This window comes from Hypomesus nipponensis, chromosome 19 (assembly GCF_054491055.1).
Source record: "Hypomesus nipponensis isolate SF chromosome 19, ASM5449105v1, whole genome shotgun sequence".
Taxonomy (NCBI): domain Eukaryota; kingdom Metazoa; phylum Chordata; class Actinopteri; order Osmeriformes; family Osmeridae; genus Hypomesus; species Hypomesus nipponensis.
Genome location: NC_140379.1, coordinates 1,849,735 through 1,867,500, shown reverse-complemented (window position 1 = coordinate 1,867,500; position 17,766 = coordinate 1,849,735). Strand labels below are relative to the sequence as shown.

The following is a 17,766-nucleotide window of genomic DNA, read 5'->3' as shown; positions in this document are numbered from 1 at the left end:
TCCACAGGCAAGACTGAGGAAACCAAGTTTCCAAGTCAGGACTCCTGATCCTGATCAGCCATGTTCAGGAGGAGCAGGGAAGACTAGTAGATCACAGAGTGATCAGCCATGTTCAGGAGGAGCAGGGAAGACTAGTAGATCACAGAGTTATCAGCCATGTTCAGGAGGAGCAGGGAAGACTAGTAGATCACAGAGTTATCAGCCATGTTCAGGAGGAGCAGGGAAGACTAGTAGATCACAGAGTGATCAGCCATGCTCAGGAAGAACAGGGAAGAACAGTAGATCAGTGAGTGATCAACCATGTTCAGGCAGAACAGGGAAGACTAGTAGATCACAGAGTGATCAGCCACTTTCAGGAAGAACAGGGAAGACTAGTAGATCACAGAGTGATCAGCTATGTTCAGGAGAAGGAGGGAAGACTAGTAGATCACAGAGTGATCAGCAATAATATAAGAAGAGCAGGGTGATCATCTTCTTTTTCTACTGTAGCTATGCTAACGTGACTAGCAATGTGCTAATATGACTAGCTATGTGCTAAACTGACCAGCTATGTGCTAGCATGACTAGCTACGTGACTAGCATGTGTTCCCACGCATGACAGTGTGTGGTCCATGTCCCTTACCTCAGCTTTGTGCTGTCTCTCTACTCCATGGGCATTTCTGCCGTCCATGTGGGTCAGCTGGATCTTCAGGTATGACACCTGGCCCAGCAGCTCCAGTTTCTGACTCTCCAGGGAGGTTCTCCTGTGAAGCTCCTGTCCACCGAACACAAACACACACACACACACACACACACACACACATTCCCATATCCACACATGCATACATGTGTTTTTATCAAAAGTACAGAAGGCAGACACAATACCAAACTTTCCCTGTCTTTTCCAAACATACAAACATGAAGGTAAGACTGAAGCAGCTACCTTGTAACTTCGGTGTGACTGTCCGGTCTACAGATAAACCTTCTGGTTTGTGAGTGCTGTTGAAGCAGCTAAATATACACAGGCTCTGAACACTATTTATACTGCCTCTGTCACAGTCTCTCTCTCTGTCTGACACTTTAACACACACGAGAAGGAACGATGGACAGAGGGGGAGAAAGAGACAGAGCAGGACAGAGGGAAACAGAGAGAGGGAGGGAGAGAGACGGAGAGAGGAAGGGAGGGAGGGAGAGGGACAGAAGGAGGGAGAGAGAGAAAGAGAGGAGGACCCACTCCAGCAACAAAGAGTGAGCGGTGTAATGATCAGCTGGTGCGTGTTTACGTTTTGATTTATCTGTGTTAAGTGTTGTCAGTCACACCCGGGGCAGGAGCCCCTGCCAGAACAGAGATCCCATCATGCCTTCTCTGTCCCCTCTGCTGAGGTGCCAGCTCACAACTCCAGACCTCCAGAGCGAGCCAAAGCACACAAACACACAGATCCTGTTTCTAATTGAGTTGATTTGCGGGCAGGTGTAAAACCTCTTAGTGTGGAGCAGTGCGCTGCCTAAGCAGGCCCAGTACTGCCTTTCAGAAAGATTTTCAGAAAAACAGCTTCAGAGTATTTCTGGGAGAGCACATGGAAAATATTAGAGTTGTGTCACTAGGAAGAGATTTGCGGCTCAAGTCCAAAGCCTCATTATGACCACGTCTCCATAAAACCCAACCATGCCCTTTGGAACAGCTTGCTCTGCTCAGGGAGTAATCAGGCTGCAGTGAAGCCAACACAGATATGAAGAGATGGATTGATCATACAGCAGTCAAGCTCTGTCTCAAGTCGCCGGGCAGTTGTCTTAGTAATGTCTATAATGACAGAAGGAAGATCCTACCTTTAAGAAGTCAAAGGTCCTGCTGACAAATCAAGCCTGTTCTGTAGTGCTGTCATGTCTACGTAGTGCCCAGTGTCTCCGTAGTTACAGTGTCTCCTTAGTTGCAGTGTCTCTGTCGTTAGGAGTTTGAAAGAACCTTCTCACATCCTGACGTCTACCTCAGAGAGAGAGACGTGGAGACACACCTCCCAGCTGACAGATGGCACTCCCTCTCTCCCGCTGAATCCCTCCCTTACTACTACCCCCTCCCTCCCTTCCTCCGTTGCTTTCTGAGCCTCTCTCCTTCTCTCACTTTCTGAGCCTCTCTCCTTCTCTCACTTTCTGAGCCTCTCTCCTTCTCTCACTTTCTGAGCCTCTCTCCTTCTCTCACTTTCTCTCTCTCTTTCTCTTACTCTGGTAGGAGGCATGGTCTTGTGATCAACTGACCCGACAGACTAACAGACAGAAAGACTAACAGACAGAAAGACAGAGACAAACACAGGCAGATAGGCAGAAAGGCAGACAGACACAGACAGACAGACACAGACAGACAGACAGGCAGGCAGGCAGGCAGGCACACAGAAAGGCAGACAGACACAGACAGGCAGACAGACAGGCAGACAGACAGACATGCAGACAGACAGACAGACAGACAGGCAGACAGGCAGAGAGACAGAGAGACAGAGAGACAGACTATACTGTGGAAAAACCTGCTCAGGTCTGGGCTTGAGAGGTTGGATCCTGACCAGATGAGACAGTTCAACCCTGCTCAGAAACCAACAGAACCAGAAACAGAACCAGACCGCCTCAGAACACAACAGAACCGTAACTAGAACCAAATCGTCTCTCCAAGCCTCGCTCCTGGACGTGAACCAATCCCCCCCCCGCCCCCCCCCCCTCGCCCCCCCCTCGCCCCTCGCCCCCCCCCCCCAAATATTTGGGTTGTCACGGTGATCGAGGCCTCAGGCACACTGGAATTCTATGCAGGAATTTCCTCCTGGGAAGAACCAGGAGTCCGGGACAGACAGTCTGGGAGACAGACCCTCTCCCCTCTCCTGCTCTGCCCACATCCTGACTCCCAACGGCAGACACACAACCTGGAAGTACTCCTAAGTTCTCCCAGTGCTCATTAAACACATAGCAGCTTTGAGTAAAGATCTGATGCCCACTGGCTGCTCCGCGTTCTGCTCATACATAAAAGATGATAAGTTGTTGAGAGAAATAGAGATCCAGAGAGGGGGGAGAGAGTTAGAGAGAGAGACAGCAATATAGATGGAAAAAAGAGAGAGAGAAAGTTGGAAAGAGATAGAGACATAGACAGAGATAAAGAGTGATAGAGAGATATGGAGAGTAGAGTAGAGAGAGATGAAGGCTGAGTGAAAGAGAGAGAGCTGATGTGGTATCAGACGTGCTGTACCTGATGCAGCATCTCTTCAGTAGAGTTCAGTTTGAGCTGGTGTTCCTCCAAGCAGTTCTCCAGATCACTGATCTTCACGCCTTGAGCTTCCACCTGGTCCGTGAGCACGCTCACCTGTGTGTGTGTGTGTTGTGTGTGTGGTGTGTGTGTGTGTGTGAGTGTGTGTGTGGTGTGTGTGGTGTGTGTGTGTGGTGTGTGTGTGTGAGTGTGTGTGTGTGTGTGAGTGTGTGTGTGTGTGGTGTGTGAGTGTGTGTGTGTGAGTGTGTGTGGTGTGTGTGTGGTGTGTGTGTGTGTGTGTGTGTGTGTGAGGTGTGTGTGTGTGTGAGTTAGGTGAGACAAAGACAGAAATAATATCAATACAAGACGTTGGACACAAAAGCCAATATAACCATCCTGACCCCACCTGACCCCTAAACATTCCACATCCCCCTCCTCCCACTCGACCCCCCACCCTCCTCCATTCCTCACCCCCCAGGGTCATAGAAATGCACTTTCCCCACTTCCCTTCACCCACTACCTTCTCCTTCATGCACTTGACTGCGTGTTTACACCGCTGTTGATATACCCTTCACAGTGCCAGATTATACAGTGCAAATATTTCCCTTCTCCTCACGTTGAATGAATCCTTTGTCCTTTAGAAGGTGGACTAGCTGCCCCGATCAGGTCTGCAGTATCCAGGTTAAATATAAAGTGGTGCGAAAAATAATTAGTCTCCAGCCAATCACTGTAGCCACACAGGGCTTGACCGGCCAATCACGTAAATGTTTAGTGGAGGAATGTGGCTGGGTATGTGACACCTGAGTTACAAACAGACAACAATTAACAGGCTCACACATACACCTAGGTGTGTACCAAGAAACAGGCCTGCACTTGACTGAGGGAATGGCCCTAACTCAGCGACTCTGAGAAACACACACACACATACACACAACGCAGGCATACACACGCATACACACACACACACACCAAAACACTGTGAAGTAATATTGTCCTAAAACAAACAATCACCACCATTGCAACACTTGTCCAACCCTGCAAAATTAACAAAACCACAACCTCACTACAGAGTATTGCAAAACCACAGGCCCACACACACCTCCCTGCTCCACACACCTCTCTACTCCGCACACACACACCTATCTGCCCCACACACACACCTCCCTGTTCCACACACACCTCCCAGCTCCGGTGAAGTGACCGGCTCTGAGACGTGATATGTGTTTGTGATCAGAGAGGGCACCAAGGGGCCAGGTGTCCGGTTCTCCCAGCCCAGGTTCATGTTCTCCACAGTGGGTTCAGTGGAGCTCAATGACTCCCTCTCTATTGTATGGGTCAAGCTGATCTCAACACCCATACAATGGAGACAGTAGCTGATGACAGTATATTGTTAGAGTTGAACTGTGGGCGTGTTATTTTAGAAGCAAAAATGCCTTGCCCACAGTTCAACTCTTGCAATGGTCTTTTACCTAGTGACACCGGGGCAAGGACACAGATATAGGTGCAGAACTGTGTCTGAACGTAGAGGAGTAGAGAAAACAGAAAACGCTGCTCAGGGAAGTAACACAATAACAACAAAGCAGTGTTCTCCTGACACGCCCATGTACAAGACAGGAGATAAACCTCAAACACTGCATTCATGTGCAGAAAGTGCCTACTCATGCACAGTCCTAGATACGTACTCTAAAGGTTGCTGTTTGATATAGCTGATGGATATAGGGCCTTGTGTGACATAAACATTGCTGTACAGGTCCTGTATGTTACCATGGGAAGATGAGAGTGTTTCCATGTGTGTTTAAAAAAAGCTTTATTGCTTGCGGCCGGCCCACAAGGAGACAAAAACATCACACGCCATTGTGCTACAAAGTTTGTTTGCTAGAATATTGTGCTAGCTAGCTATTTAAGCAGAACCACTCTTTACAGTCATTGGTTAAAACATAGGACATGCAAATGTCCCATGGCTCTTTTTTCATTGGCTCCCTTGCATAGACTTGGTGCGCATGTGCATGCGTGTTTGAGTGTGTGCTCGTGTGCAATCTCTGACTCCTCCACGTTAACCACATGATTCACCCAACACAGATAAGGCCAGACATCTTTTATGGCCTCTCCAGTAAGAAAGAGTGGTCAGCCCAGGTCACCTTGTTTACGTATGCCTCGTGTTAGTTCAGATTTGATGGTAGGCCTCTCTCTACACACAAGGAATGCTGAACACAGAATCATTCTTATATAGGATAACAGTTACATCTTGAACTTTTCTAACACCATGGCAATGAGAGTGTTACCTGTAGGACGAGGGACTCCTTGTCTCCCTCCAAGCGTAACAAGCGCTCCTGGCAGGTCTCCTTACTGGCAGGCGACCGCGGGTTCACCTGAACAGGAGGGGTCAGTTAGTGGTCAGGTTAGGGTTCACCTGAACAGGAGGGGTCAGTTAGTGGTCAGGTTAGGGTTCACCTGAACAGGAGGGGTCAGTTAGTGGTCAGGTTAGGGTTCACCTGAACAGGAGGGGTCAGTTAGTGGTCAGGTTAGGGTTCACCTGAACAGGAGGGGTCAGTTAGTGGTCAGGTTAGGGTTCACCTGAACAGGAGGGGTCAGTTAGTGGTCAGGTTAGGGTTCACCTGAACAGGAGGGGTCAGTTAGTGGTCAGGTTAGGGTTCACCTGAACAGGAGGGGTCAGTTAGTGGTCAGGTTAGGGTTCACCTGAACAGGAGGGGTCAGTTAGTGGTCACCTGAACAGGAGGGGTCAGTTAGTGGTCAGGTTAGGGTTCACCTGAACAGGAGGGGTCAGTTAGTGGTCAGGTTAGGGTTCACCTGAACAGGAGGGGTCAGTTAGTGGTCAGGTTAGGGTTCACCTGAACAGGAGGGGTCAGTTAGTGGTCAGGTTAGGGTTCACCTGAACAGGAGGGGTCAGTTAGTGGTCACCTGAACAGGAGGGGTCAGTTAGTGGTCAGGTTAGGGTTCACCTGAACAGGAGGGGTCAGTTAGTGGTCAGGTTAGGGTTAGAGAAAATGTGAACACACAACCACTGCACAGTGGGTCAACTGAGCCTTGAATGGAGCCAGGGAACAAAGAGGAAACACACACACATTAACACACACACACACACACACACACACCCATTAGCAGAGCCACATATGCACACACACTACCACACACACACACATAAGCAGGGCCAGATATGCGCACGCATTGCCAGTAAACTGTGGTTTCACATAAACCTCCTGTGTTGGAGAAACTGAAGGGCCTTTGGTAGAATTCCATAAGAGGGTTACCCATTTTAATCCCACCGAGATGTTGTTTACAAAATTCATATTTCAAGCTCTGAATAGCAGACCATCGGCTGCATTTACATCTAATTCATTCAGCTGAACATTGTATCCAGAGAACTTGGACTACAGATACTCAGGCTGTACAATCAGGACGTTTTTACAATTATTATTCTTATTCTTAGGCTGCCCTTGAATTTCATCGAGGAATGTGGGTGCGTGGCGGTGGAAACCAAATGTGCCCAAATGACTTAGAAATCCAGATTAACCCTGGAAACAGTCTGCTTCTCTCTCTCCAACGGCGGACGCAGATTGTGAAATATCATGCAGCCAGAAGGGTTCTCTACTGATCTAAGCACTCCAACATCACAGTTCACTGCATGTGCTTTTACAACTCAAAGTTGTGGAGAATGGACCCCGACTTCAGTTTCAATGCACTGTTTGTCATGCCAACAGACAGAGTGTAGCCAATCGGAGTGGAAACCAGAGTGTGACAGACCGATGGTATGGGTCTGATCCAGAGATAAATCACACACTGTTCAGGTCACATGGGCAGGTCTGGTTCCAGCCACAACAATGAGGTCCAGATGGAGTCCGAGCTGGGCCGAGCTAAAAGCGTCTTCCTAATGACAGCAAGATGGAGGATAAGACCTCAACCGTGAAAGTAAAGAACGTTCCTGGGGTTTGATCGCTCTCTCTGCGCCCCAGGGGAAGACATGATGGTCAGACACAAGTTGTTGCTGTCGCTCGACTCATCAACATCCTCCGGTGTTCCTGACCTGCCCACGACCCTTCCTGACAGCTATCCTATCCCAGAATGCATCACTTGAGGCCGCAGGTTTCATTCCCTTGATTGGCTGATAGTCATCAGTAGAGTCCAGATCAGCTGTCTGTAGTTTCTATCGTTTTTTCTCCATCCAATCACAACGTTCTCCAGGATAACGGTTCGTGGACAACCAATGTCATTTGTCTTTGAGAAAACAAACCATTTTAGGCTCAGAGTATGTGATGAATCTTTGTATCTGGTCTCTTACAGATTAAACACAAACGAACAGTCACTGATATGCACGTAGTTGAATAGCATGACATCCTATTGCAATGAAACAGTTGTGGAGTTTTGTGTTCAAACAATGTCCGAGCATAACAGCAGACAGCGTGACGTGCTCTGTGATCCAACACATCATCATCATCATCACACGCGGGGCATCTCTCTCTCCACACGGGGCATCTCTCTCTCCACACGCGGGGCATCTCTCTCTCCACACGGGGCATCTCTCTCTCCACACGGGGCATCTCTCTCTCCACACGGGGCATCTCTCTCTCTCCACACGGGGCATCTCTCTCTCTCCACACGGGGCATCTCTCTCTCCACACACGGGGCATCTCTCTTTCCACACGCGGGGCATCTCTCTCTCCACACGCGGGGCATCTCTCTCTCCACACGGGGCATCTCTCTCTCCACACGGGGCATCTCTCTCTCCACACGGGGCATCTCTCTCTCCACACACGGGGCATCTCTCTCTCCACACGCGGGGCATCTCTCTCTCCACACGCGGGGCATCTCTCTCTCCACACGCGGGGCATCTCTCTCTCCACACGCGGCCCAGCCTGAGCTACCGTGCGTCTCTCGTCTCTGTACAACAGGACAGGCTTGCAGCCGTCACACACAGGACACAGCAGCAGCTCCCCTAGGAGCCACGAAAGGGAAATCTCAGACGGCCACTTACCTTCTTCATCCAGGCGAAGTGTTTATGAAAATCAATATCATACTCCATTCTCCCGGCCCATTGTAACTCTGACTGTTGGTTCTGTCTGTGGAGACTGTGGGTGAACTCCTGCCGTCAGCGCGATGAGGCTCTGCGTAGAGAGAAGCGGGATGGAGTGCAAGTGAGAGAGAGCTTTCCAAACTAAAGGGGAGAACAGAGAAGTGGGTATTACAACTCTCACTCTCTTCAAGGCGTGCTCTTCTTCTCTCCCCTCCCCTTCTCTCCTACTCCCCCTCCTCTCACTCTCTTTTCTATCTCCCTTCTCTTCCTCCTCTCCCTCCACTCTTTCCTCTCACTCTCTCCTTTCTATCTCCCTTCCTCTCTCCTTTCTATCCCCCTTCTATCCCTCCTCTTTCTATCCTCTCTCTCTCTCCTTTCCTCTTTCTATCTGTCCTCTCTCTCTCTCTCTCTCTCTCTCTCTCTCTCTCTGTGCAGAGTGTGCAGTGAGGAGAGTGGTCTGTGTGGTCTGAAGTATAAGCAGGCTGAGAAACGATCTTTCACATCAGACTGCAGCCGTGCAACGCTCCTCATGCCAGCTGGCTCCTCTCCTTCCCTTTCTTCTCCTCCCCTCTTTTAGTCTCTCCCTCTCTCTCTCTCTCCCCTTTTCTCCCTCTCTCTCTTCCCCCTCTCTCTCTGCTGCCGTCTTTCCCTCTCCTCGCTCCCTTCTCGCTCTGACGATAACTACACACAGAAATAGACACACTTAAAACACTTTTTCTTTTCTCTCTCTCTTTTCGTCTCTGTCTGAAGTGCCCTTCGGAGTGGCTGATTTTGGGGGCAAAGGGGGGGCTTGGTAAAAGGAGAACATTCTGCAACACATGCTTGTCACAGATGTGGCTCAGAGCAGGACGAGGAGAAGGGAATGGAAAATGGGGAGAGGGAAAAGAAAAGAGGTGATTAAATGGCGTATGTGGCGTGATTGGACAGTGTGTGCAAAGAAAAGGATAAAGAGGAGAGCGAGAGAGTGGTAGAGGACGAGAGCATGCCAGTGGATGAGGAGAGAGAAGGAAGGAAGGAAGAAGGAGAGAGAAGGGATGGTGATTGATGAACAAACGGAGGGAAAGGAGGAAAGGAGGTGGGGGTAGGTAACCCTCTGGATCTCATTAGCCAAGCAGCCTGTAGCAGATCCAACCCCCTTTTTCCCGGACGCAGGGAGGAGGAAAGAGGGTGGGTGGAGGGGGGAGGAATGGGGGGGGGGGGGGGGAATGGGGGGGGAGGTTAGGGGGTGCACCAGGGCCCCTCCAGACCAAGCTGCACATAAAGAGCAGCACTTTGAGCACCACAGTGCCTCGTATGCCTGGGAGCCATCCACCCACACAACCTCACCTGGCCCCACCTGGCCCAGTTATCTTCAGGGCTACAGCGATTCTTACCTCACTGAGGATGTGATAGATGGAGCTTCATTGTCTCTGGAAAATCCATTCGTCATCTTGTTGTTTTCAATTCCCTTATACTAGCATCATTAGCAGTCAAATATGGGTGTGAGGCTGGAGGGATTCCATGGAGCTGGCTTCAAGCTCACACACACCCTCCACCTGGGAAGAATGTCGGACACTGAGAAGTCAAGTTCTATCCTGCGATGCAGCAGGGTCCAGTGTGATCCTGCACAGTGTCCTGTGTGATGCTGCAGGGTCCAGTGTGATGCAGCACAGTGTCCAGAGTGATGCAGCACAGTGTCCTGTGTGATGCAGCACAGTGTCCTGTGTGATGCAGCACAGTGTCCAGTGTGATGCTGCACAGTGTCCAGAGTGATGCAGCACAGTGTCCTGTGTGCTGCTGCACAGTGTCCTGTGTGATGCTGCAGTGTCCAGTGTGCTGCTGCACAGTGTCCTGTGTGATGCTGCAGTGTCCAGTGTGATGCAGCACAGTGTCCTGTGTGCTGCTGCACAGTGTCCTGTGTGATGCTGCAGGGTCCAGTGTGCTGCTGCACAGTGTCCTGTGTGATGCTGCAGGATCCAGTGTGATGCAGCACAGTGTCCAGTGTGATGCTGCAGTGTCCAGTGTGATGCAGCACAGTGTCCTGTGTGATGCACAGTGTCCAGTGTGATGCTGCAGGGTCCAGTGTGCTGCTGCACAGTGTCCAGTGTGATGCTGCAGGGTCCAGTGTGCTGCTGCAGTGTCCTGTGTGATGCTGCAGTGTCCAGTGTGCTGCTGCACAGTGTCCTGTGTGATGCTGCACAGTGTCCAGTGTGATGCTGCACAGTGTCCTGTGTGATGCTGCAGGGTCCAGTGTGCTGCTGCACAGTTTCCAGTGTGATGCTGCAGTGTCCTGTGTGCTGCTGCACAGTGTCCTGTGTGATGCTGCACAGTGTCCAGTGTGCTGCTGCACAGTGTCCAGTGTGATGCTGCAGTGTCCTGTGTGCTGCTGCACAGTGTCCAGTGTGCTGCTGCACAGTGTCCTGTGTGATGCTGCACAGTGTCCAGTGTGATGCTGCACAGTGTCCTGTGTGATGCTGCAGGGTCCAGTGTGCTGCTGCACAGTGTCCAGTGTGATGCTGCAGTGTCCTGTGTGCTGCTGCACAGTGTCCAGTGTGCTGCTGCACAGTGTCCAGTGTGCTGCTGCACAGTGTCCAGTGTGATGCTGCAGTGTCCAGTGTGCTGCTGCACAGTGTCCTGTGTGATGCTGCACAGTGTCCAGTGTGATGCTGCACAGTGTCCAGTGTGATGCTGCACAGTGTCCTGTGTGATGCTGCAGTGTCCAGTGTGCTGCTGCACAGTGTCCTGTGTGATGCTGCAGGGTCCAGTGTGATGCTGCACAGTGTCCAGTGTGATGCTGCAGTGTCCAGTGTGATGCTGCAGGGTCCAGTGTGATGCTGCACAGTGTCCAGTGTGATGCTGCACAGTGTCCTGTGTGATGCTGCAGGGTCCAGTGTGATGCTGAACAGTGTCCAGTATGATGCTGCACAGTGTCCAGTGTGATGCTGCAGTGTCCAGTGTGATGCTGCACAGTGTCCTGTGTGATGCTGCAGGGTCCAGTGTGATGCTGCACAGTGTCCAGTGTGCTGCTGCACAGTGTCCAGTGTGCTGCTGCACAGTGTCCAGTGTGATGCTGCACAGTGTCCAGTGTGATGCTGCACAGTGTCCAGTGTGATGCTGCAGGGTCCAGTGTGATGCTGCAGGGTCCAGTGTGATGCTGCAGGGTCCAGTGTGCTGCTGCACAGTGTCCTGTGTGATGCTGCAGGGTCCAGTGTGATTCTGCACAGTGTCCAGTGTGATGCTGCACAGTGTCCAGTGTGCTGCTGCACAGTGTCCAGTGTGCTGCTGCACAGTGTCCAGTGTGATGCTGCAGGGTCCAGTGTGATGCTGCACAGTGTCCAGTGTGATGCTGCAGGGTCCAGTGTGATGCTGCACAGTGTCCAGTGTGCTGCTGCACAGTGTCCTGTGTGATGCTGCACAGTGTCCAGTGTGATGCTGCACAGTGTCCTGTGTGATGCTGCAGGGTCCAGTGTGCTGCTGCACAGTTTCCAGTGTGATGCTGCAGTGTCCTGTGTGCTGCTGCACAGTGTCCTGTGTGATGCTGCACAGTGTCCAGTGTGCTGCTGCACAGTGTCCAGTGTGATGCTGCAGTGTCCTGTGTGCTGCTGCACAGTGTCCAGTGTGCTGCTGCACAGTGTCCTGTGTGATGCTGCACAGTGTCCAGTGTGATGCTGCACAGTGTCCTGTGTGATGCTGCAGGGTCCAGTGTGCTGCTGCACAGTGTCCAGTGTGATGCTGCAGTGTCCTGTGTGCTGCTGCACAGTGTCCAGTGTGCTGCTGCACAGTGTCCAGTGTGCTGCTGCACAGTGTCCAGTGTGATGCTGCAGTGTCCAGTGTGCTGCTGCACAGTGTCCTGTGTGATGCTGCACAGTGTCCAGTGTGATGCTGCACAGTGTCCAGTGTGATGCTGCACAGTGTCCTGTGTGATGCTGCAGTGTCCAGTGTGCTGCTGCACAGTGTCCTGTGTGATGCTGCAGGGTCCAGTGTGATGCTGCACAGTGTCCAGTGTGATGCTGCAGTGTCCAGTGTGATGCTGCAGGGTCCAGTGTGATGCTGCACAGTGTCCAGTGTGATGCTGCACAGTGTCCTGTGTGATGCTGCAGGGTCCAGTGTGATGCTGAACAGTGTCCAGTATGATGCTGCACAGTGTCCAGTGTGATGCTGCAGTGTCCAGTGTGATGCTGCACAGTGTCCTGTGTGATGCTGCAGGGTCCAGTGTGATGCTGCACAGTGTCCAGTGTGCTGCTGCACAGTGTCCAGTGTGCTGCTGCACAGTGTCCAGTGTGATGCTGCACAGTGTCCAGTGTGATGCTGCACAGTGTCCAGTGTGATGCTGCAGGGTCCAGTGTGATGCTGCAGGGTCCAGTGTGATGCTGCAGGGTCCAGTGTGCTGCTGCACAGTGTCCTGTGTGATGCTGCAGGGTCCAGTGTGATTCTGCACAGTGTCCAGTGTGATGCTGCACAGTGTCCAGTGTGCTGCTGCACAGTGTCCAGTGTGCTGCTGCACAGTGTCCAGTGTGATGCTGCAGGGTCCAGTGTGATGCTGCACAGTGTCCAGTGTGATGCTGCAGGGTCCAGTGTGATGCTGCACAGTGTCCAGTGTGATGCTGCAGGGTCCAGTGTGATGCTGCACAGTGTCCAGTGTGATGATATATATATATATATATATATATATATATATATATATATATATATATATATATATATATATATATATATAGTAGGATATGTTTGTTCGTCAGAAAGGTTTGGGGTGAAAAAAAAAAAAAAGGTGGAGTGGAACATCTTTCTGAATCAAGGATCCACTAAGGATCCTAATTCTGTTTTCAGGCTTTGTCTTCTAAACTAGAACATTCCCCCTGTTATTCTGTGCCAACGGAAATTTTACGCTACAAAAATAACTTGAATTGAACTTATAACTTTCAACACAACCCTAAGTTCTAAATTGAATAACACAGATTGTGAAAGATTTTCGCAACTAAAAAGTTTAAGTCTTACCTGTTTGTGGTGAACCAACAATAAATCTCAGCGCGCTTGCCTTCTACTCGCCAGGCAGACGTATGTGTGTGTGTTTGTGTACATATGCCAATCATGCTAAGGGGTGGGGGCAGTAGAGAACTGGACTATACTGGAACCCGACAGTGAGACTTGACCAAGTGCCAGGTCTGTCAAAGAACAGTCCAGACACAGTGATGTCATCAGTCACCATCACATGATGTGGTTGCTGCTTCGTCTGTCAGAAGAAGAAAAAAGAAACAAACTGCCTGTTTGTACTGGAGCAGAACATCCCTACATTTTCACACTTCGTTTTACAGTTGGAATTTATTCACTGACCTGTTCAGTAACAGGTGGCAGTGTGTGTGTGTGTGTGTTTGTTTAAATTCTGTGTGTACACTACAGTTAAATCATTTGTGGTCCGTAGTTGTAGTACTTTAGACTTGTTTTGTCACACTAATCCTATTCAAACTCATTTCTGTTCTGTTTTCTTATAGTCGTGTGAGTCTTTTCACCAAACCACAAAGAAAACCTAGACGAGAGTAAGTGATGAAAAACATTTGATGCTGACCACAAAAAAACTGGTTTGTCTCTAGTGTGTTTCCTCTTTCTGATTCTGTGGATTAATTCCACTTCATATAAAGCATGAAGAACTGAAACCGGTTTGCCCATGTTAACAAACAATTTCTAAAAACAAATATTTTTCTAACATCAAGACATCTGTCTTGATATAAGTAATGAACTTTCATGATGATATCTAAAGCAGGGGAGAGTCTAGGTTCCCACTTTTGGGGGGGCTAAGCCCCTAGATAAAACCTATTATTTTTCCTGTGACCCAGCAAAAGTATTGGGGTCTGTGAGCATGTTCCCCCAGAAGCCAGAAGACATTTTTGAAAATATCCTTTTAAATAGTGTCCTAGTGGGTTTTAGGAAGATAAATTAACACATTTAGATTTAAAATATTAAAGAAAAAGAAAAAAATATCAAAACATTTGGGGGGGGCTAATGAAACTTCTCCAGCCCCCCCAAAATAGGGCTTGTTAAAAAGATGTTCCCCTTTTTCTGTGAGAAAAAGAATGAATAGGAACATGAATATGCTATATTTGGGTCTTTTTGTAAACTTTCCCCTAATGTAATTATTCTGGGCTTTTTTTTCCTTAGGACATATTGAGGATACAAAATAAAAATTTTCCTACCTTTTTTCATAAAATGACTGGACTATAACGTACAACACAGTCTGTGTCACCGAGAATCAATCAATCAGTCAAATGTCCCAAAAAATAGAAGGGAAGGAGGACACGGACGGGGTAGCTACTAGTACAGTTCTCCAACCGAACAGTTGCAGAGGGGACTTTGCTTTGGTTAGTCTAGCCAACCGCAAACAAAACAAACTGGAACAACATTTTCAATTGTATTGGCAAAACAACACATTTTCTTCTCTAAATCAAACTCCAACGCTCAGTAATCAATATTTTCTTTTTTTCTTTATTTTCAGTAACTGTAATCTCTGAATTTCTCGTCCCTCGTCTTCTTCAGTCCTTTTTTCTCTCCGCGCAAGAGAGCGAGAGACCCCAACTTTCCCACCTGAAACCCGAAAAAACAAATTCACCCTCAGCAATATTATTACAATTGAATTATAACAACATAAAAACAATATATATGTACATAGAGCCTCAGAATGAAACTGGGACTACATTACACTGGCGTCATGTTCCTTATTCAATAAATTAATAGCTCCTGGCATGAAAGTCTCTTCAGATTTCTTAGAAAGCAAAAGGGTGGCAAGGCTGTAATTGCTACAAATGGAGGATTCTTTGATGAAAGCAAAGTTTGACAGAATTTGTTATTATTCAAATTTAAAATCCTTATCTCTTATCTTGTTCATTTTCAACACAAACTGTCAAAACCTTGCACACTCTCCCTCTCACACACATACAGGCACTTACTGTCACTCACCAGGAGATGCCCCTTGTCCACTGTTATTGGGATCCTTTGCATGATTGTGAAATGTATAAGTTTTAATCTTTTCTGAAGACCAATATGAACATTTTCATCATTTGTGTGCAAGGCCAGGTTACTACCCCAAAGGACCCCTGGGCACTGAAGCTCATGATGAGCTTGTGCTTAATCTCAACCCTGTCAGAAAAACTGATCTTGAATCAGTACAATGTAAAGCACCAGCTCTATGCCCACCCATCTTTATCATGAGCCAGTCTGTAGTGCAGTGGCCTGTTCCCAATCATTACCTGTCCAGTCATCAAATTGACACATTCCACAGACAATCATGATACTTCATTTTTGGTTAACAACTTTTATTGTATTCTGGTTGGATAATTATTAAGATGGAGGGCAGAGCAAGCCTTGCGTAGACTGTTTCTATGTCGGCCCCTGGGCACGTGCCCAGACTGCCCATATGGTAGAAATGGCCTTGTTTGTGTGTGATAGAAAACACAGTGCCACATCCTCATGGAACATGCTAGCGTGAACATAGGAGATGTTACCGCAGGTGCAGGGGATGCATTTGCACCACCTACTGTTGGGATGAAAACATTTAGATTTTCAAATTAATGTAAAAAAATTATTACATGATTTTAGAAAAAATTGCGACGTCAGAGTTGTTTGTTCTATTATGGTTTGTTGTACTCTAATAATGAATTAAACAGTTTAAGATCTACTATTCATTTTGAGCATGTTTCCTGTAGGCAAAAAATATATAAAAAATTCACTACTCTTTGCACACCCAGTTTTAAAACCTATGACAGTGAAGATAGAGATTAGCTCGTCTTCTGAGGGACGAATGTGTATTTATGGTTGCTATGCCAGGACTGGCCAGCAGAGGTCAGTGTTTTCATCCTACAGTTCAACACACCTTCACCAAACCAAGAGAAAGAGGTCTATAGAAATACATTTTGACATGATCCATCTTTCACATTTTGTGTTTTAGAAATTAAAATAAATTATTTATAAAAATATTTAAGAGTTATATTTTACGATATTTATGTTAATTTAATCCTATACTTTAAGACAAATTAAATAGAGGTAAGATGCTATGAAACCTTTTTTGACCAAATATTTGCATTGTTTGTGGTGCAAAGTATCCTTACTATCAATGTTGTTTATGAAAAACATCGCGTGTGTAAAGATAAACTGCGGGAAACTAGTCTTAATTGTTTAGAATTCTTAAAAATACATACTAAGCACGTCATAGATGTCATCAGAGTTACATATCTGGATACTGAAATCAATGACCCACTGATACTTTGCATTGAGGTAGCAATACTTTTGTCTGATATTTGTTTCATGTCTGGGCAATAGGTTTGATAATAGGCTTCTGAATATTGTCATATTCTGAACAATAATGACATGGAGTGTGTTCCACTGCAGCTTACAGCTTTTTTACAGTAGTAATGCACTCTTGACATATCGTTTTATAAGCTGAATAAATACACTGTGTGTTGGAAAGAGAAAGAGAGTGATGGAGTTTTGTCAATGTAAGTCTGTTCATGCTTTTCTTTTTAAGTTCAAGCATGAGCACAGCCCCTAGATTTTCACATTACAAAACAAAATGCAAACTACAACGTAGGTAGACCCCGGATGTATAGTATTTCAAACAGTTTCACAGTTGATGAAAACGGGCTAGGCGTATATGTGTCTTCTCATATTTCACAAATAAAAAGAAAAAAACATGTTTAAAGTTGTTGTTTTTTTTTAATGCTTCAGAAAAAACGTTTTGAAAAATGTGCCATAATTTTTTTTCTCCCAAAAATAAAAAGGCTTCAAATGCATTTTTGGAAAAGTGGCTAATATAGGCTTACAAGTTCAGTGCCAATAAGGATATAGAAGCATCTTTTCTCCTGTGTTAGTTGTACTAAGCAATCACAGCCCAATGGGCACTGCAGTAGTGGCCTTAATCAGTGTTTCCCACCCTGGTCCCTAGGACTCCTTGCTCTACATGTTTTACATGTAGTCATTTAGCAGACTTAGCTTATCCAGAGCGACTGACAGTAAGTACAGGGACATTCCCCACAAAGCAAGTAGGGTGAAGTGCCTTGCTCAGGACACAACGTCATTTGACACTGCCGAGAATCGAACTGACAACCTTCAGATTACTAGCCCCATTTCCTAACCGCTCAGCCACCTGACTCCCTTTTAGATAGAGTAGGGAAGGCCAGCTATTAGGAATTATGGATAGGGGGGCAGCTTTTAGAAAAATTGGTTGCCTGGCAGCAATGAATGTGCATAGTATTGTAACCATATAACCCCCCCCCCCACCAGACCCCTGCATGGCCCCCACCAGACCCCTGCATGGCCCCCACCAGACCCCTGCATGGCCCCCTGGGCCTGGTCCTGGGGTCTTCTGTTCCCTTTGACCCCCCTGACAGTGGGCCCAGGAGCAGGGTTGAGAAACACACACTATCCAAGCTGCCATTTTGGCCAGTTTACCCTGTTAACTTAAATACAATGATAATTACTAAAAATACTTTGTTACACCCCTACTATATAAGCTATGTGAGGTAACAGTAGTGGGCCTTACAGAGAGCATGCACACCTGTACATATCCAAACAA

General features: G+C 47.7%; 1 protein-coding gene across 6 annotated transcripts in view; it reads right to left on the bottom strand.

The window, feature by feature from the left end:
- ppfibp2a (PPFIA binding protein 2a) overlaps positions 1-8,412 on the bottom strand; it is a 25,530-nt gene extending 17,118 nt beyond the window's left edge. For 2 of the 6 annotated variants that reach the window (XM_084682504.1, XM_084682505.1), the window contains exons 1-4: positions 8,190-8,412; positions 5,482-5,568; positions 3,203-3,316; positions 623-754 (exon numbers count right to left, since the gene is read on the bottom strand). In XM_084682504.1, coding sequence (XP_084538630.1) covers positions 623-754; positions 3,203-3,316; positions 5,482-5,568; positions 8,190-8,237 — 381 coding nt within the window. In that variant the 5' untranslated portion in view covers positions 8,238-8,412. Of the gene's footprint in view, positions 1-622; positions 755-922; positions 976-1,806; positions 1,944-3,202; positions 3,317-5,481; positions 5,569-8,189 lie in introns of those variants that run through there. The other 4 variants (XM_084682506.1, XM_084682507.1, XM_084682509.1 and 1 more) reach the window with 3 other exon arrangements.
- Positions 8,413-17,766: the final 9,354 nt, after the last annotated feature.